General features: G+C 33.2%; 1 protein-coding gene across 16 annotated transcripts in view; it reads left to right on the forward strand.

Moving 5' to 3' along the window:
• The window catches only part of GPHN (gephyrin), a 635,834-nt gene that overhangs the window by 335,892 nt on the left and 282,694 nt on the right, over positions 1-17,248 (forward strand). For all 16 annotated transcript variants that reach the window (XM_019833155.3, XM_019833153.3, XM_019833151.3 and 13 more), the window contains one exon: positions 16,874-16,968. In XM_019833155.3, the coding sequence (XP_019688714.1) occupies positions 16,874-16,968 (95 nt within the window). The remainder of the gene's footprint in view (positions 1-16,873; positions 16,969-17,248) is intronic.

Raw genomic sequence — 17,248 nt, forward strand, 5'->3', positions numbered from 1 at the left:
TTCACTGACTGCCAGGCACTGTGCTTGGGGTTGGGGACGCATGTATAGAAAATTATGATCTTAGCACTGAGGGAAGTTACTAGTTAGGTTGAGGATGGTTACGAAAGGGAAAGAATTGGATAAATAAACTATAACATGATCATCAGTATAGTAACGGTGTGTTTGTGATATATTAGGAGCAGGATAAAGTTCACCTGAGGGACTTAGGGAAATTTTCAAAGAAATAATATTGGAACTGTTGTTTTTATTGTTCTTATTGTTTGTCTCTTCACTTAAATTTCCAAAAAGCACACAAAAAGTATAGCTAACAGCTTAATGAATTTTTAAGAAATGAACATACCTGTCTGACCAGCATCCAGATCAAGAAACCAGATTATCAGTATCCCAGATTGAGCCCCGTTTTGTGTCCCTTTTAGTAACAGCCCAACCCTCAAGAGTAATTACAGTTTTGACTTTTAACATCATTATTTTTGTTTTTTAGTAAACTTTATGCAAATGAAATCTTATACTGTGTTATCATTTGTATATGGATTCTTTTGCTCAACATTATGTTTATAAACTTGATACATGTAGTTGTTTCTTCATTATCACTACATACAGTAATTGTTTTTATGACTATGCCAATATATATTAAACAACCATAAAGACACAATTGCTGAGATCTTAAGTCTGCCAATAGATCAGTCTGACTGCAGAAAGGGATATGAAGGGGAAGTGGCAAGAGAGAGCCTGGGGAGGTAGGTAAGGCCAAATGATGGACGCTGTCTGTGTCTTATAAAAGGCATTTGGGTTTTTTTCTAGTAGAAAATAAAGATTGTTTTGAAAGATGTTAAACAGCAATGAATGTAGTGAGATTTACATTTTACAAAGACCGCTTTTGGTAGAATAGAGAATGAGTTAAATGGGCATAAACTTAGCTATAACATTAATCAGGAGGTTATTAAAATATTCAAACAAAACATGCTGAGTAGCTAAATGAAGACAAGAGTAGATAGGGATAGATTACTTTCTGGGGATAAAATTAATAGCACTTTTTGACTAACTGGGTATGGAATTTGCAAAGGTTAGTTTCCTGAGCCAACTTCCAAAATCCTATATGTGTTACTGAAATATAAAATATGTACAGTGAAGAAAAATGATAGAATTCAATGTCAGCAATTAAAATTGAATTCAAAATAACATCCAAGTTTATCTATAGTATTCAAACTTGTAGAAAAACATTTATTATTAGTTGAAAATGAATACATTGATGAAATCTTCTTGGAGAATCCATATGATCCATAGAATCATAGACTAGTAACCGTCTAGACCAAGTCTAAACTAAAGGTAGTAGCTTTTATTTTTCATTTTAATTTCAAATTTATGACTTTTTTCTGTTGTTCCAGAATTTCACTATTTTTATTTTATTTTTATCTCTCACTAAATTTATACATTTAGTCATGAAGCAGGTGGGTTTTGGCTCGGGAAGAAAAAAATGAGACAAGTGCGTGTGTGTTGGTGCATACACCAAAAGCAAGAGCTGAGAAAGGAAGAAAGTAAAATATTGTATCGATATGAATTAGAAAGAAACTATCTAAAGTGGAGTTAACAGAGTTCCCAGTCATTATTTCTAGGTTTGAGATTACTGTCTTTTACTTTTTTTGTACATGCATCCCTAAAGAGAATAAAGGCAGTGAGTCAGAAAGCTTGGCAATAGTATTACTTCAAAGAGGTATTTATTGCAGAGACAGTGGTTAAGATAGTTGTCTCTTTGTGACCCAGAGAAGAGATATGATTATTCATTTAGAAAACTCGAGAATCAATTCAAAGGGTATTAGAATCAAGAAGAGCTCAGCATGGTGGTTAAATAAAGGGTATTTTCCTTTATAAAAATCTATATGCCAGTATTACTTAAGCTAGAAACAACCATTAGAAAAAGTAATGGAAAAGATCTCATTTGTAATAGCAGAAAAAAGTAAACTTTATAATACCCAAGAATAAACTAAAAAAAATTGTCAGACCTGAATAAAGAAAACTTTATTAAAGGACATAAAATATAGCTTGAATGACTTGGAAGTTATGCCATATTCTTAGATGCAAATATTTTTGTGAAATTGTCAATTTACCTTAAATTGAGATAAATGAGATATAATTCCCAATGGATTTTGGGGGGAATATAGCTTGTGATTTTTTTCTTAAGTAAAACAATGAGAGAGCCTTACTCAGATGTGAAAACATGATATAAGGCGCAGTGATTAAAATATTTGGTATGTTACAAGAAAATAAAGTCAGAGATAAATGCCACCAAATGATATTTTATTAACATACCTATGTGTAAAATTGAATTTAACATATTATATATGTGACATTTCAAGACATTTGAGGAAAGAAGGATTAGCCAGTAAAAGATGTTGAGAAAATTGGCTCTCCATTTTGGTGGACATTGATCATACAACACAAAACTAAACTACAGTTAATTAAATAAAAACATTTAATTAAACATTAAGAACTATAAGTTTATGATTTAAAAATTAAGAGATTATTTTTATTATCTTTAGGCAAGAGAAACCTTTCTAGGTAAGACATAAAACAAAATAAAAACATTGATAGAAACCCCCACTGTTAATAAGCATTGGAAACCTTTTAATGAAAATGCCAACTAAGCAAAAACTTGTTACAAATGTTAAATGTTAAAAATTAATATTTGCAAGAGATTTAACTGCTAAAGTTTAATATTTTAAATATGTAGAAATTTCTTAATAATTCAACAGCAAGAACATGGACACCAATATAGAATAACAGGCAAAAGATATATTCAGGCAGTTTGCAATGGGAAAGAAGCAAATTGCTATTAAATATGTGTTCATTATAACTGGTAAGAAATGTAAAATTTGAAAATATTGTATTGCTTTGTACACATCATTTAAATAACTATTTAAGATAAAGATTGCCTGGAAGTGTCAAGGCTTGGGTGAAAAGACCTTTGTTCAGAGTATAAATTGGTACCATTTTTCTATAGGGCAATCTGCAGTGTATCAAACATTTCAGTGTAATGGTGTAAAAGACATTCATTTGATAGGGAATAACAACAGTTTACAAATAGGGTACAGCCTAGAATAATTGTTGTTTTAGTACTTAAAAAGCCTTCCCACTCTAGAAAAACTTGACCCAGTACAAAGAAATAACCTGTGAGGCATACTATGTGAAAGGACATAAAGAGTGTCAGTCATTAGATTCATTGTGTCCCCCAAAATACCATGAGTTGAAGGTCAAAGCAGCAGAGAGCAGGAAGCATAACTGTAGGAAGCCTGGACTTTGCAAAGGGAGGAGAAGCCCTGAGGACAGATGGCTGTACCTGTGCTGTTGGTGAGACACTTAGGCTTGGACAAAAACCCTGTGTAAAATTAAGCCTGGAATTCCCTAAGACTGTGAGATCCTTGTGGGAGGCTAAAATGGAACCAGTCAGTGATTAAACATACTCTCTGATGAAAGGTAGAAGCAGAAATAAATTTTCTCCAAAGGAAATTTTCTCCAGTTTGGGTCAGCCATACTCTAACAGATTAAGATCAAGTAATGAATATCAACAAAACCATTAATCAATAGGTGGACTGAAAAATGTGACAACTACTAGAACTGTCCAATACAAAATACAATATAGCTAAGAATTTGGTGACTATTATCATTCATTTTTCACACTGGGAAACTTTTGTTTAGGACTATTGCTAGACCAGACAGGATGCAGACAAAACAGAAGTATATCAAACTGTCCCTGACAAGCCAGGGTGTATGTTTAACCCACTGATGATGAAATCTTCAAAAGAACAAAGACGCACAAAGATAAAGACATTGCAAGAGATCATTATTTTTGAATAAGCAATTTCGGAGAAAATAGGACTCCTAGAAATGAGAAAATATACATTAAAATTTTTAAATCTGTAAAAAGATGAAACAGCAGATTAGACCAGCAGAAGAGAGAATTAGCATACTGAAACATCTATCTGAGGAAATTACCTCATATTGGAATAACTACATAGAGACAAAATGTTATGTAAATATGAGACATAAGGTATGGAGGAAGAAGTGAGAAGGTCCAAACCACATTACATCAAAGCCACAAAAGGAAAGAATGGAGGAAAGGCAATGATTCAAGAGGTAATGGCTGTAAATTTACTGAACTGCTAAAAAACATGAAACCACACATCCTCAAGATATGGTGTAAATTGAGAAGGATAAATAAAATAAATATGTAAAAGTGAAACTTCTAAACCAAAATAAAAGAGAAGATCTTAAGAGTAGCCATAAATAAAAGATCACTTATAGGAATGACAGAAGGCTTTTAAACAACATTGGAATAAGACAGTAAAATAATACCTTCGAAGTATTGAAAAAGTTATTTTGTAAATTATTTTATACAAGTTTTCATTATGTGTTGTAAATATGTGAAGTGTCTACTCTGAGGTTCATAATATAAGACAGAAACTTGTTCTAAAATGTTGCCTGAGAAGACACTTAAGACTGTATTCATTAGGACAATATATCAAATCCTAGGATGCCATGTACCTATTAAATTTATGGGTTACATGAAAGTTCTAAAGTGTTTTCTTGAATGAAGATATTATATATTATATTTCAAAACTGAATTACACATTGTATTATTTTCTTTTCTAATGTATTCAGTATTGTCAATTTTTCTACTGCACATGCCTTTACACTTTTATGCTTTGGGGAACAGCTTCTTAAAATCTTTTATCACATAATGAAATTAGCATATATTTAACATAAAAATAATATTAAAAGCTTTGCTCCTCCCACATAATAATTTTACTTCTCATTTGTAATAATTTCACTGTTCTACTTAACTGAAAAACTGAAACCAACCTATAGAATGATCTTAATATACCGGGATTGAAAACTCACTCATTTTTGAGTCTCAGATTGCAGTTATCTACAGTTTAACCAAAAGCAGTGTCCTTTTATCTTTAAAGATTTACGCCCAAGAGACTCCTAAAAACTGAGAACAAACTGAGGGTTGATGGGGGGTGGGAGGGAGGGGAGAGTAGGTGATGGGTATTGAATAGGGCATCTTTTGGGATGAGCACTGGGTGTTGTATGGAAACCAATTTGACAATAAATTTCATATATTTAAATAAATAAATAAATAAATAATAAATAAATAAATAAATAAATAAATAAATAATTCTAGATACAAAATAAAATAAAATAAAGATTTATGCCCATAGTCATACCTAATATCATATTAGACTCAAAACATTATAGTGTCTCATATTGTTCTGAGGTAGCACTTAAGTAATTCTGAGCTTGCTTTTCAGTTATGATAATAAACCTTATTATTTGTCCCTTGCCTTAAATAATCTTTACTGCTTTTCACAGATAATAGATATCTTTGATATCTATTATCTTTGATATCTATTAATTATTACTTAGCTTTCTGACCTATCTCTCAATGACACAAGAATATCTCAGATTTAATCTCCTTTTTTATAAATAACTTTTAAGAGTAGACCTACATTTGCCCTGATTGATTTAGGCCAGGTTTATTTTGAGATGCTGAAAATGAATACTATATCATAATTTTATTCTTTTTTTCTGATTCCTTCCAAGTTTAAACAACTACTGTTTCTCTTTGATGTTTTCTTTTCATTGCTGCTGATCAGAGCCAGGTCAGGAAGATTAAGGAAAATATTCCTTACATAAACCCATCATTTTGTAATATAAAAAGCTTAAAAAGATAGAGAATTTGACACAGCTGTGTTATCTGAAAATTATTCAGAGAAAATTACAAAATGTCTCGTAGCTTCTGGGCAACTTGCATTATGGAAAAAAAAAAAAAAAAAACTCCTGGGAAACCAGGACATGACAGAATCCAGTCTTGCCATTCTCCACATCCCCACCTATTTCTTTGTTTTCTGTCTTTCCCTAGAGGCAAATTCTGTCAGGTATTGAAGTCTACCTTTCCTATTGCAGATTCGAGCAAAATGCCAGTTTTCACCTGCCCCACTTAATGTTCCTGCGTTGGGCATCCTCTGCTCTTGGACAGTTTTTTATGTGAGGAGAGGACCTGAATAAACCTCATGATTGTCTTAATATAAAACAATATTGCTTGGTTACCAAATCCTTCAGGTTTGTTTTAAAAACCTGAATTTAATTTTTTTTTAAAAAGCCTGAATTTTTTATATCCTTTGTTGGTTGATTCTTGTGAATTTGGTTTGGCTCTTGCATACCCTGAGCCACACTTAGGGTACAATTCCTGGAGCGTATCATTGGACTAGAGCATCAAGGTAGCATGGACAGAGGAAAGGTTATAAATGAACAGCCTCAGGAGTGTGTGTATGTTGGTATGTGCGTCGTGTGTCTGTTAATAGGATAATCCTTTCTTCCCATTCTGACTAGATGACGGGCTTTGTTTAGTGCCAGTAGATACAACCAACTTCTTCCTCACGTCTACCAGCTGCCCTAATAAAGTCAGCTATTCAGTTTCCTATGGCCCTAACTTGACAACTTCAATCCCAATCCTAGAACATGTATACATGTGTACACACACCCATATACATTATTCTCAGTTTACGAAGTATAATTATTTTGCCCAGTGGTCAACTCTATTTGACTTCTCTTAAATCTCAATCTTTAAAGAGACCACACACCACACAGGCTTCATTTGGATAGCGAACTACCTTATTCTAAGTACGATAGTATGAATGTTCCGAAAGTCTCAGTCCTCAGAGCTTAAATTACAGATCCTGATTCATAGATATCAGCCCCATATTCCATACCAAAAAAAAAAAAAAAATGTGTGTGTGTGTGTGCATGTGTGTATAAAAATTATGATTCCAGGGGCGCCTGGGTGGCGCAGTCGGTTAAGCGTCCGACTTCAGCCAGGTCACGATCTCGCGGTCCGTGAGTTCGAGCCCCGCGTCAGGCTCTGGGCTGATAGCTCAGAGCCTGGAGCCTGTTTCCGATTCTGTGTCTCCCTCTCTCTCTGCCCCTCCCCCGTTCATGCTCTGTCTCGCTCTGTCCCAAAAAATAAATAAAAAACATTGAAAAAAAATTTAAAAAAAATTATGATTCCTTGGAGGAATCTCATTGAAAAAAAATATTTCTTTTATATACACATATTTGAAATTAGAGTATATATAAGAACTGTAATTTTCAAGATTTTTTTCTATTTATGATCTTTTTTGCATTCCTATGTTTATACTTTTTCAGTGACAAAGGATAGCTGCACTGCTTTTTACAACAGTTTTTAAAAATTAAGCCTCTGATCATTTTTAAGTTCTTGTTAGGAGATTTTTCTTCCAATATAATAAACATAAAGACCTTCTTTCATTTAACTTATGTCAATTTTATTTAGTAAATAATGTGTTCTTCCTTTTATAGTTCTCCTAGGTTGTAACTCACTAAATTATTTTTATCCATTCTTGTATTTGTAGAGGCTCTTAAAAAGTAAACTTTTCTACTGTGAAGTATAATAATGGTTGATTTAAAATGAGTATGTTAAGGAGCACCTGGGTAGCTCAGTTGATTTAACACCTGACTATTGATTGCAGCTTAGGTTAATGATCCCAGGGTCGTGGAATCAAGCCATGCGTCACGCTCCATGCATGGAGCCTGCTTGGAATTCTCTCTCTCACTCCCTCTGCCCCTCTCCCCTGTCGCACTCTCTCTAAAATAAAGAAATAGATAGATAATAAAATGAGTATGTTTAGACCCCTGTGTTTAAGATGAGCAGCAGAGCATTAACTTGAAGTGAATGGAACATTGCCTCTTTGTGTTACCCTATTTTACACCATCCTGAGTCTTATTCCTGTCCTGACAGCTACTGTTTTTACAGCTTTAAGTTTTAGTGTGTCATCGTTGGTGAAATTTAAGTTAATAAAATTTACTGACATAGTTTTTCATCTTTGCTTAGGTACATAATTACATTACTGTTTTCTATTGGACTTGGGTGAAAGCATAAATCAGGAGATGCTGTTAGTTCTTTTTCCTTCAAAGGATATTTTCAGTCTTTGCACATTCTTTTCCCAAAGATTTATGGTAGTGTCCAAGGCTATCTTTCTGGTAATTGGTGTCCTCAAAACCACTGCTCTGAGAATTCTTCATTAAGTTTTTTTTTTTTTAATTTCTTTAATGTGTATTTATTTTTGACAGAGAGAGACAGAGCATGAGCGGGAGAGGGGCAGAGAGAGAGGGAGACACAGTATCCGAAGCAGGCTCCAGGCTCTGAGCTGTCAGCACAGAGCCCGACGCCAGGCTCGAACTCACAGATCATGAGATCATGACCTGAGCTGAAGTCGGACACTCAACCGACTGAACCATCCAGGCACCCCAATTCTTCATTAAGTTTTAAAGATTGTTGCTGGCATGTTGCATTTGTCAGACATCTTTTGATCATTCAAACACATTACAAACAGACATATTCATCTCCTAGCTTCTGTTCTACACTGTTTCTGATAGAACTGTTCAGTTTTCACAATGGCTTTGACTATAGCAACAACTTATACAACATAGATGACTTCAGATTTTGTCTTAGTACAAATAATTGTATCCAACATTTGTTAAGCACTTGATATGTATTAGGAATGATACTAAGTATTTTATATGTTTTATTGTATTTAAGCAAAGGAAAAAAATCCTAAGTCTGAATAGGGTGCAATGTCTTATAAACTGAAAGCATATAATAATGATTAATGGATTAAGTTCAGAATTGGAGTCTACAGGTATGAGTTCCTTTCTGAGGTTTTCTACTGATTTACCCTGTGGCTTTGGATTAGTTATAGAATTTTACCAAAAGAGAAGTAATAAATCTCTTCTGTATTATGTAATATAGGAATATGTTAACTATTTAAATAGAGAATATCTGTAGGTGTTTTGTAAAAGCACATAAATAAAAACTTCTGATGTGAATATTTCTACTATTGAATTATGTGGTTAAATGATATTCATGTTTAACTCTCCAATGTAGTAGAGAAATAAGCTTTTTTCAGAGCATTATAAATTAAATGTAGAGTATGTTATCATAACTAACATTATATTGTGACATCCTTTTAGTTAGCTAAAAATACTTTATAGTGTTAATACTTTAGTTTTATAAGAAGAGTAGCAAGCATCATGACCCCTTTTTAAAAATGGAAAACTGAGAGATAAATTTCCAGAGGCATAAAAATAAAAACATAAGCTGATATTCACTTATTATGTGAATAATGAAGGACTCTTAGGTTATAGGTGATGAATAAAAAGTGAGACGATCATAAAATGAGAGGTTAGTAGCTTTAAAATCAATCTTTAGATGAGCAAACCTGTAGAGCAGTTTGTTTAATTCAAGCTCTAGCATGCCATAGGCTCCAAATACTTACGTGTACACATCTTTCTCTCATATTTACTAATGGAACTTAGTTAAGTTTATCTCAAAATAACAGAAATATTGGATTACTCTGTTTTTAGGAAGGACTTACTCATTTTCTTCTTTCCCAGTTGGCTTCTAATTTTAAAATTGAGGGTGGTATGAGATGACAAAATACAACACTTTATAATGATAATTAAAACAGAAAGGAACTGTTTTTACCTGTTTTCTCTCTCTTCTCAGCATTTCTTCCATTTATCCCAGTTCCTTGACTTCACCTATGTCTTGTTCCTCTCACTTTATCCCATGTGACTATTTTTGTGAGAACCTAATTTTGTAGAAAGAAATTTAAACATGATAATTATGTGTTCGCAATGTAGATACTTTATAAAGAGTCCACAGTGAGAATTATCATACCTTAGGGCAAAAGAGCACAGTTTGAGACTGTCTAAAATCAATTGGCAGTGAGCCATTTGCAAACAGTACATATAGGTCTAAAGTAGGAGCTTGTTTCTTTTATTCTCAGTTAAGATGTGTAAGGACAGCCTAAAGTTACACTGGGATATAAATATTAAAACTTGCACTGCTTTAGGGATACCAAGTAATTATGTGTGATCATTAGTAAAGTGGAAATTCAATGTATAGATTTTTTTTTTAATTTTTTTTTCAACGTTTATTTATTTTTGGGACAGAGAGAGACAGAGCATGAACGGGGGAGGGGCAGAGAGAGAGGGAGACACAGAATCGGAAACAGGCTCCAGGCTCTGAGCCATCAGCCCAGAGCCTGACGCGGGCTTCGAACTCCCGGACCGCGAGATCGTGACCTGGCTGAAGTCGGATGCTTAACCGACTGCGCCACCCAGGCGCCCCAATGTATAGATTTTTTTTAGGCAGCTGTTATGTTTCTGTTTAAATTGTACACTTCTAACCACATTAAAAAAACAAACAAACAAACAAAAAACAACTCCAGAGTAGGTGGAATACAGAGACTGGGCTATATTCTCACCTGTTGAGTAACCAGACAGCCCCCTTATAGTACAATTATAAATTGTATCATCTTTCAACTTCATTTTTCTTTAGATTTGAGAAACAAGATATCTTCCCTTATGTACACAATCAGCTTTTGAAAAGGAGCATGAATGAGTAACATTTTTTTTATATAGATTGAAAGACATATGTACTATGTATCTACCATAAAGAACTTTATTTTCTTGGGCCCCTGGGTGGCTCAGTCGGTTGAGTGTCCAACTTCGGCTCAGGTCATGATCTCATGGTTCGTGGCTTCAAGCCCAGCATCAGGCTCTGTGCTGACAGCTCAGAGCCTGGAGCCTGCTTCGGATTGTGTCTCCCTCTCTCTCTGACCCTCCCCTGCTCACTCTCTCTTTCTCTCTCTCTCTCTCAAAAATAAACATTAAAAATTTTTTTTTAATTTTAAAACACTTATTGTCTTTTACATAATGCCAAAAGTGAATAAATGTATATTACAGATATAAAAATACTAATAATCCATAGAAGTATCACTAGTCTTTCACCTTTTCCTGCAATGAGATGTGAAGTAGTGCTATTTATGTAAGTGGAATATGAAGATAAGTATTCTCATGAAAATCTCTTATAAAAATAATTTTATCATCTGAGTTCCCTGATTTTTGTTTGATAATTTGATTATCAAGTTAATGTTTAGATAAAGGAGGAAATTAATGTGAAAAAATAACTCACTGTGGAAAGAGAAAAGTAAAGTTAAGAAGTATTTGCTATATACTCTCAAATTGGTTAACAACTTGGTTGGGATCTAAATGTTAGCAGACAAGGTGAGATTTTTCATAAAATAATACTTGGAAATTTTTTAATTACCCATGATGAAGACAGTCTCAGTAGCCCAGAAACTTACTTTTACTCTAATGTTAAAATAAATCCTTTTGTTGAGCTAGATAAACTGGTTAGCTTGCTTTAGGGAGCCATGTTATAAGAAATACTTATCTTTAAACCTTGGTGATATGTTAACTTGGTGACACTTAATGAGAACTGAGTTGAACTGTGGGGCTGTTGGCATCTTATACTCACTTCATTGGGATGGAAGATGACATTGCTGTGGTACTTAAATTTTTACTCTTGTGTGCTTTTTGTCTCCTTTGATCTTTCATCATGCTCAGATCTTACTTAAACATTGTACAACTTTAACTGAAAAACAAAATGAGAGTATCTCCACTCTTCTAGGAGTGGAAGAAAATGTAAATATTTAAGAAGTCTAAAAACTCTTGAGTTAAAGAAGTATATAAATAAGATCGTTTCTTCCAAATAAAACTCAGATAAGTACCTTCATTCCCTGGTTGCAGTTTCTCCTTTGTAACAGTAGCCTTTAACCACTTAGTCACATGTTATGATACACTGATTTGTTATGATTGGTTGAAAGGTATAGGCAACTAATAAATTAAACTATGCAAGTGAATATTTTAATCAATTAGAATAAATTCAAGGCTGCCTTTAGAATAATGTCCCTCTTGCTTCCATTATGCTCTGTCTCTTAAATGAAAGGAGAAAGGAGTAGATTTGTAGCTGGTGCTCCTTCTTGAATATCTAGGAGTTAGTCGTGTACAGGTTTTATCCATCATGTGTAGTCTTAAGGAAAAAAAATATATTAAAAGATAGCTTCTGTGTGCCATACGATACTTACAGAGGCAGACTCTGAATTGTTAGTTTATTATAACCCTTTTTTAAAGTGTAAAATAAAATTAATGTGTTTACCTTTTAATTGATAAAGTAGGGTAAATTTAATTGGCTGTCATTAAACTATTTATTACCTAATTTATCTTCTCAGTAGGTCTATATTTTGCTCTGATGAAGGCTCCTCATATTTATTTCAGTCTACTTTACAAAGTTGAATACAAGGTGAGCATGAAAATTAGATCAGGTGGTACACATTATCATTAATCTACCGCATTCCTTCCATCTGTAACGTGTTTTTCAAAGTTGGTCCTTTGACCAGCATCACAAGCATAACCAGAAACTAGTTAGAAATGCAGATTTTGAGGTGCCAACACTTGGTTTCGTTCGGCTCAGGTCATGATCTCATGGTTCGTGGGTCCAAGCTCCACATAGGGCTTCGCGCTGTCTCTCTCTCAAAATAAATAAATAAACGTTAAAAAAAAAAAAGAGTTTTAAAGATACTCTTTGTTATTTAAGACTATTTAATCAGCAGAGGGCACTGCAGTAATTCGTAGGAAATTTTGTTAAATCTATATAGTCAAATTACAGTCATATAGATATTAATACATAGGTTATGCTCTGTTGATAAAAATATGTCTAGAAAAATAAAGAAAAGCACTATACTAAGTGGTTTTTCACAGTCACCATGAGTAAAAGGAATTTCTGCACATTTACATTTAGCTAATATGTGTCCTGTACATATTTAAACCACATGGCCCGTTAGCAATAACATTTTTTGATATTGTTTTTCCTGTGAAATTAAAATGGATCTGAATTTCATTGGCAAGTTCTCGGAGCTATAAAATTATTGTTTATAACACCCTTTTTTTGCAACTTGAACAGTCTATGAAGCACTTTCTGACTTTAATGTGTCTTAAAAGTGTCTTTGATAAAAAGATCACAATAAGTGGTTTTCCCTAGGTGGTTTCATAGTTTAGAAAGTATTTAGCAACTTTCATAGTTTAGAAAGTATTAAGAAGTTAAATATGAAATGTTTTATTTAAAGAGAGTGGCTAAATCCAATTAAACCTCATTATTTTGGACTCCACTAGTTCAGAAAATGTTATATGTGAAGTAGGAATATAAACTTCTCCTGCTGCTCAAGGAAACAAAGATAATGTATAAGAAAGTTAGAAACAATTTAATTTAAAAATTTCAAACTTTTAATGGCATTCTTTTTTGCCACTCATTATGAATAGCCTATTGATAATGAATGCTTGTTACCTACTCATTAACAGGCACAGATAAAGCTACACTTATTAAAACCATTCTTCTGTTTCTATGATCTACTAATTTAGACACAATTTTCTCATTTCCTCTAAATTAAGTTTTATTCCATTGCTCTTTGCCACCTTCTTGTACCTTTTCATTTATGGTTTATAGATGTTTTTACCCGGCTCTTGCCCTGTTGTCCACCTTCCAACTCCCACTTCATTTGGCTGCTTGTTCCTTTTAGATCCAGTATTTCAGTATTCTCCCTGCCTCCCACTTGCCAGTGTTCTTACATTTAGGTTCTTGCTCTCCATTCTCTTTCCCCTCATCTTTGCTTCTCAACCACTGTTTCTAGGTTTCATTTCTGGATTTTTGTATGTTTCCTATTTTCTAACTGGTATAATCAATCAAAACTGCAAGGAAGTAAGGTGGATTAGAAAGAAGAGGCACAAAGAGAATTACCATATATTGAATGCCTATTCTATGCTAGGTTATTGACTTGTATCATTTAGTTCTCCTAAGATGTAGGTATGTTTCATTATTATCTCCATTTTATTCATAAGTACACTGAAGCTCCAAGAGGTTAAATATTTTGTTCTAATTCACAGAGCAACTATGTGATAAAGCTGGGTTTCAAACCTATATTGGTTCATTTATTCATTCTTTTATTCAACAAATATTTATTGAGTACACATACTATATGTTGAGCACTGTCCTAGGTTCCGCAATACATCCAGCTCTTACTCTCATGAACTGTAACTGTTGTGTCACTGTCTGACTTCACAGATGGTGATCTTTCTGCTATACTAAACAGCTTTAGAGGAAGAGAAAATACAAAGGAAATAGAAGGGCTCTAATGTTTTATGGAAAAGATAATATTTGATATAGATGTAAAAAAAGGACTGTTCTGTGTGTTATTTAGAAATATCTTGTGTGTATGTATGCATATATATGTGTGTATATATATATATACGCATCCTTCAAAGAATTCAGAAATTAATATTGTTATCATTCTTTTCATTGGCTTCATTTTTGTTCAACAAGAGAATGATAAAAAAATGTATATATCCAATCAAAAATGCTGTTTTGTGTTTAGTCCTAGAAGGAGTGTGACACTTCTGCACTCACCACTGTAGACACCAGTGCCTTTTAGTGGCATCACCAAAGTATCTGTTTTTCTTTTGTATTCTAAAACAAGCAAAATTTGTGTCTGGAGGCCCAGATTATCTAGACGGCTTCACCATTAATTGTCCTCCCTAAATTACATTTAGAAAAAGATGAAGACCTCTGTGTAAAGAATACGTTTATTCATCCATCCATTCATCATCCATATATTTATTAATACTCTGAAAAGATGTTTAGGATGGTTTGCCCAAATACATGAAACAAAAATAGACCTTTTAATAGAATAAATGTGGGAAAATAAGGAAAGGAAAAATAAGATGAAATTAGGTTGTGTCCTCTACTAAAAAGGGTACACAGATTTGACTCTTCTCAAGGGTAACTGATTCATAAGCATCATAGTTAAACAAACACAAACTGGTAGCCCAGGGGAGTACCCATTCCTAAGTATGACACTTGAGAGAAAGTTTCTCATATAGCTCCTCCTAAAGAGGATCACAGTGCAAAAAGTGGTATACGATGGCCTTAAATACTTCCTAATATAAATCCGAGTTTCACTGAGCCATTTCATTGGATCCAGTTGCATATAGTAAAACAATTCTTAGAACAGTGAGAAGAGGCATTGTAGGTAGACCACTGTGGTCCAGCCAAATCCAGTGGTTTATTTTAGAGAATCTATAAAAATTAGTGAATTACATCTCTTGTAGATAGTTCTCATTTACAATTTGTCAATCAGGTTTTTCATGTGGTAGGTGATGGTGAATTTACACACTCTTATTCACTACTGTAGTTTTATTTTATTTTATTTTGTTTGTTTTATTCACTACTGTAACATCAATTCTAGAATACTACCTAGGGCATATTAGATGCTTAATAAATATTTGTTGCGTGGATGCATAAATGTTTTTGAGGTATCTGTTTAAGTGAAAGACTTCTCAGCTATTTTAATATTTTCTTCCTTTGTCCTTAAATAACGTATGCTACTATACTTTGGAGTACATCATCTTTATATGGATTCCAAATTCATTAAGTGTTGAACACTGTTTATGTGACTTTTTCAAGCAGATGATGAAGTAAATGTTAGCCCTGTCCAAAGAATTCTTTTAAGATTGTTCTCAGTAATATGACATACTTGATTTTTAAGACTCTAAGATTTGCAGTCTCTAAGTAAAGGTTACAAACATCAATAAAGCAGTTTATCACATGGAAATAGTGTTTCTTCTCGGGAGACCTCAGAATCATACTAGAAAGCTGAGTTTGGAAAACCAAGGAGAGATTCTGGATAATGCTAGTTTGGCATTATTTTAACTATATATTTAAATAAAAGTAATTAACTCCCAAACTTAGGAATTTAAGAATTTCCTTTTCTCCTGCCTGCTGGCCCTCTATTTTTAAGGCAGCTTTTATTGAAAGACATTATGGTAGTGTTAATTTTCCTTTAAAATTTCTGCCATTGTTAGATATCACGTTATGCTGGGATTCAGTGGACATATGCTGGGATACCTGATACAGTTCAATTATTTTGCCAAGTCCTTGACCTAAATTTTGCCGGAGCTACAATCTGATTTAGTACTGTCCCTCTACTTCTAATAAAATATTAAAAAATTAATCTTTCTCTATATTCCTCCATAACTTATCTTTTATTTCATTTGCCTTTCTTCTTCTGTACTGGAATAGTTTATTTTGCAAACTTTATTCCTGTATTGCTCCCAATTACTTTAAATTACTTCATATGTAGAAACAGGATTAAGAATACATTTAGTCATTTATTTCACTCCCAACTTTGAGCGTTAAACATATCTTTACCATCACAATATGATAAATACGTATCTACTTTGACCTTTAGAAATAGAAATTTTCCTGTCTAATTCACTTCAGGTTTAACTACACAGTCTTAAAAATGCCCTATCTTAAAACATCTATTGTATAGTTAAAACCTATCACTCCATTAATTGTTTTTAAAAATACTAAGATAATTTATATTGAAAATATGAAAGATGGTAAATTTAGTTTTTCTTCTACCCAAAACATGAGAAAGTTAACTTGGTACTTCCTGAGTTCCTTTCAATTGTGTCATAAAATCATAGAGCTAGGACAGAAACAAAATGATCTCAGGTTTTAGGGATTAATTATTTCATGTGTAATAGACAAAGAAAAATACCCAGATTTCTTGCACTGTGAAAATCATTGAGCTATTATAACAATCTGAGATTTCATTTTGAAATTTAGGTTTTTAGATGAGACTTGCATCAAATACCTCTGAATTATAAGAAATAAGAAAGGTCTGCTAATATATAAAAGTTCCCTGGATGTCCTGGTTGTCAGCTTTTATTCAGAGGTCCCAAAGAACTGAGTCTCAATAAATACAATGTTTGGGAAACTACAAAGTATGGTTTATAGAAAGCATGATTTATCATTATTTTTAAGTTAACTTTACTACTCTGCATTCCTTCTTTTTGGCTTATTTCACTCAGTTTGCTATTTAATCTTTAATTACAGGCCACAAAAGAAGTAATAGAACGGGAAGCGCCAGGGATGGCCCTGGCAATGCTGATGGGATCACTTAATGTTACACCTCTGGGCATGCTCTCTAGGTAAGAAAGTCACCAACATGTTGCAAAGAAAATTAATTCCATACCACTAATCACTACAATAGTCTGATTAATTTGAGAAACTTTAGCCAATAACACTTAAATTTGCTCCCTTTTTCCCTCCAGAGTTAAGAGTCTTAGTATCCTGTCTAGATAAATCTTACCAGTTTCCTTCAAGTTTTTTTTTTCACATGTTATCTTTAAACTTTTAGAAAATATTAGATTATGCTAAAAGTTGTCAATCCTGACCCAGAGAAGAGTGCAGTTTATTAAGATGTAAAAT

This window comes from Felis catus, chromosome B3, assembly GCF_018350175.1.
Source record: "Felis catus isolate Fca126 chromosome B3, F.catus_Fca126_mat1.0, whole genome shotgun sequence".
Classification (NCBI taxonomy): Eukaryota; Metazoa; Chordata; class Mammalia; order Carnivora; family Felidae; genus Felis; species Felis catus.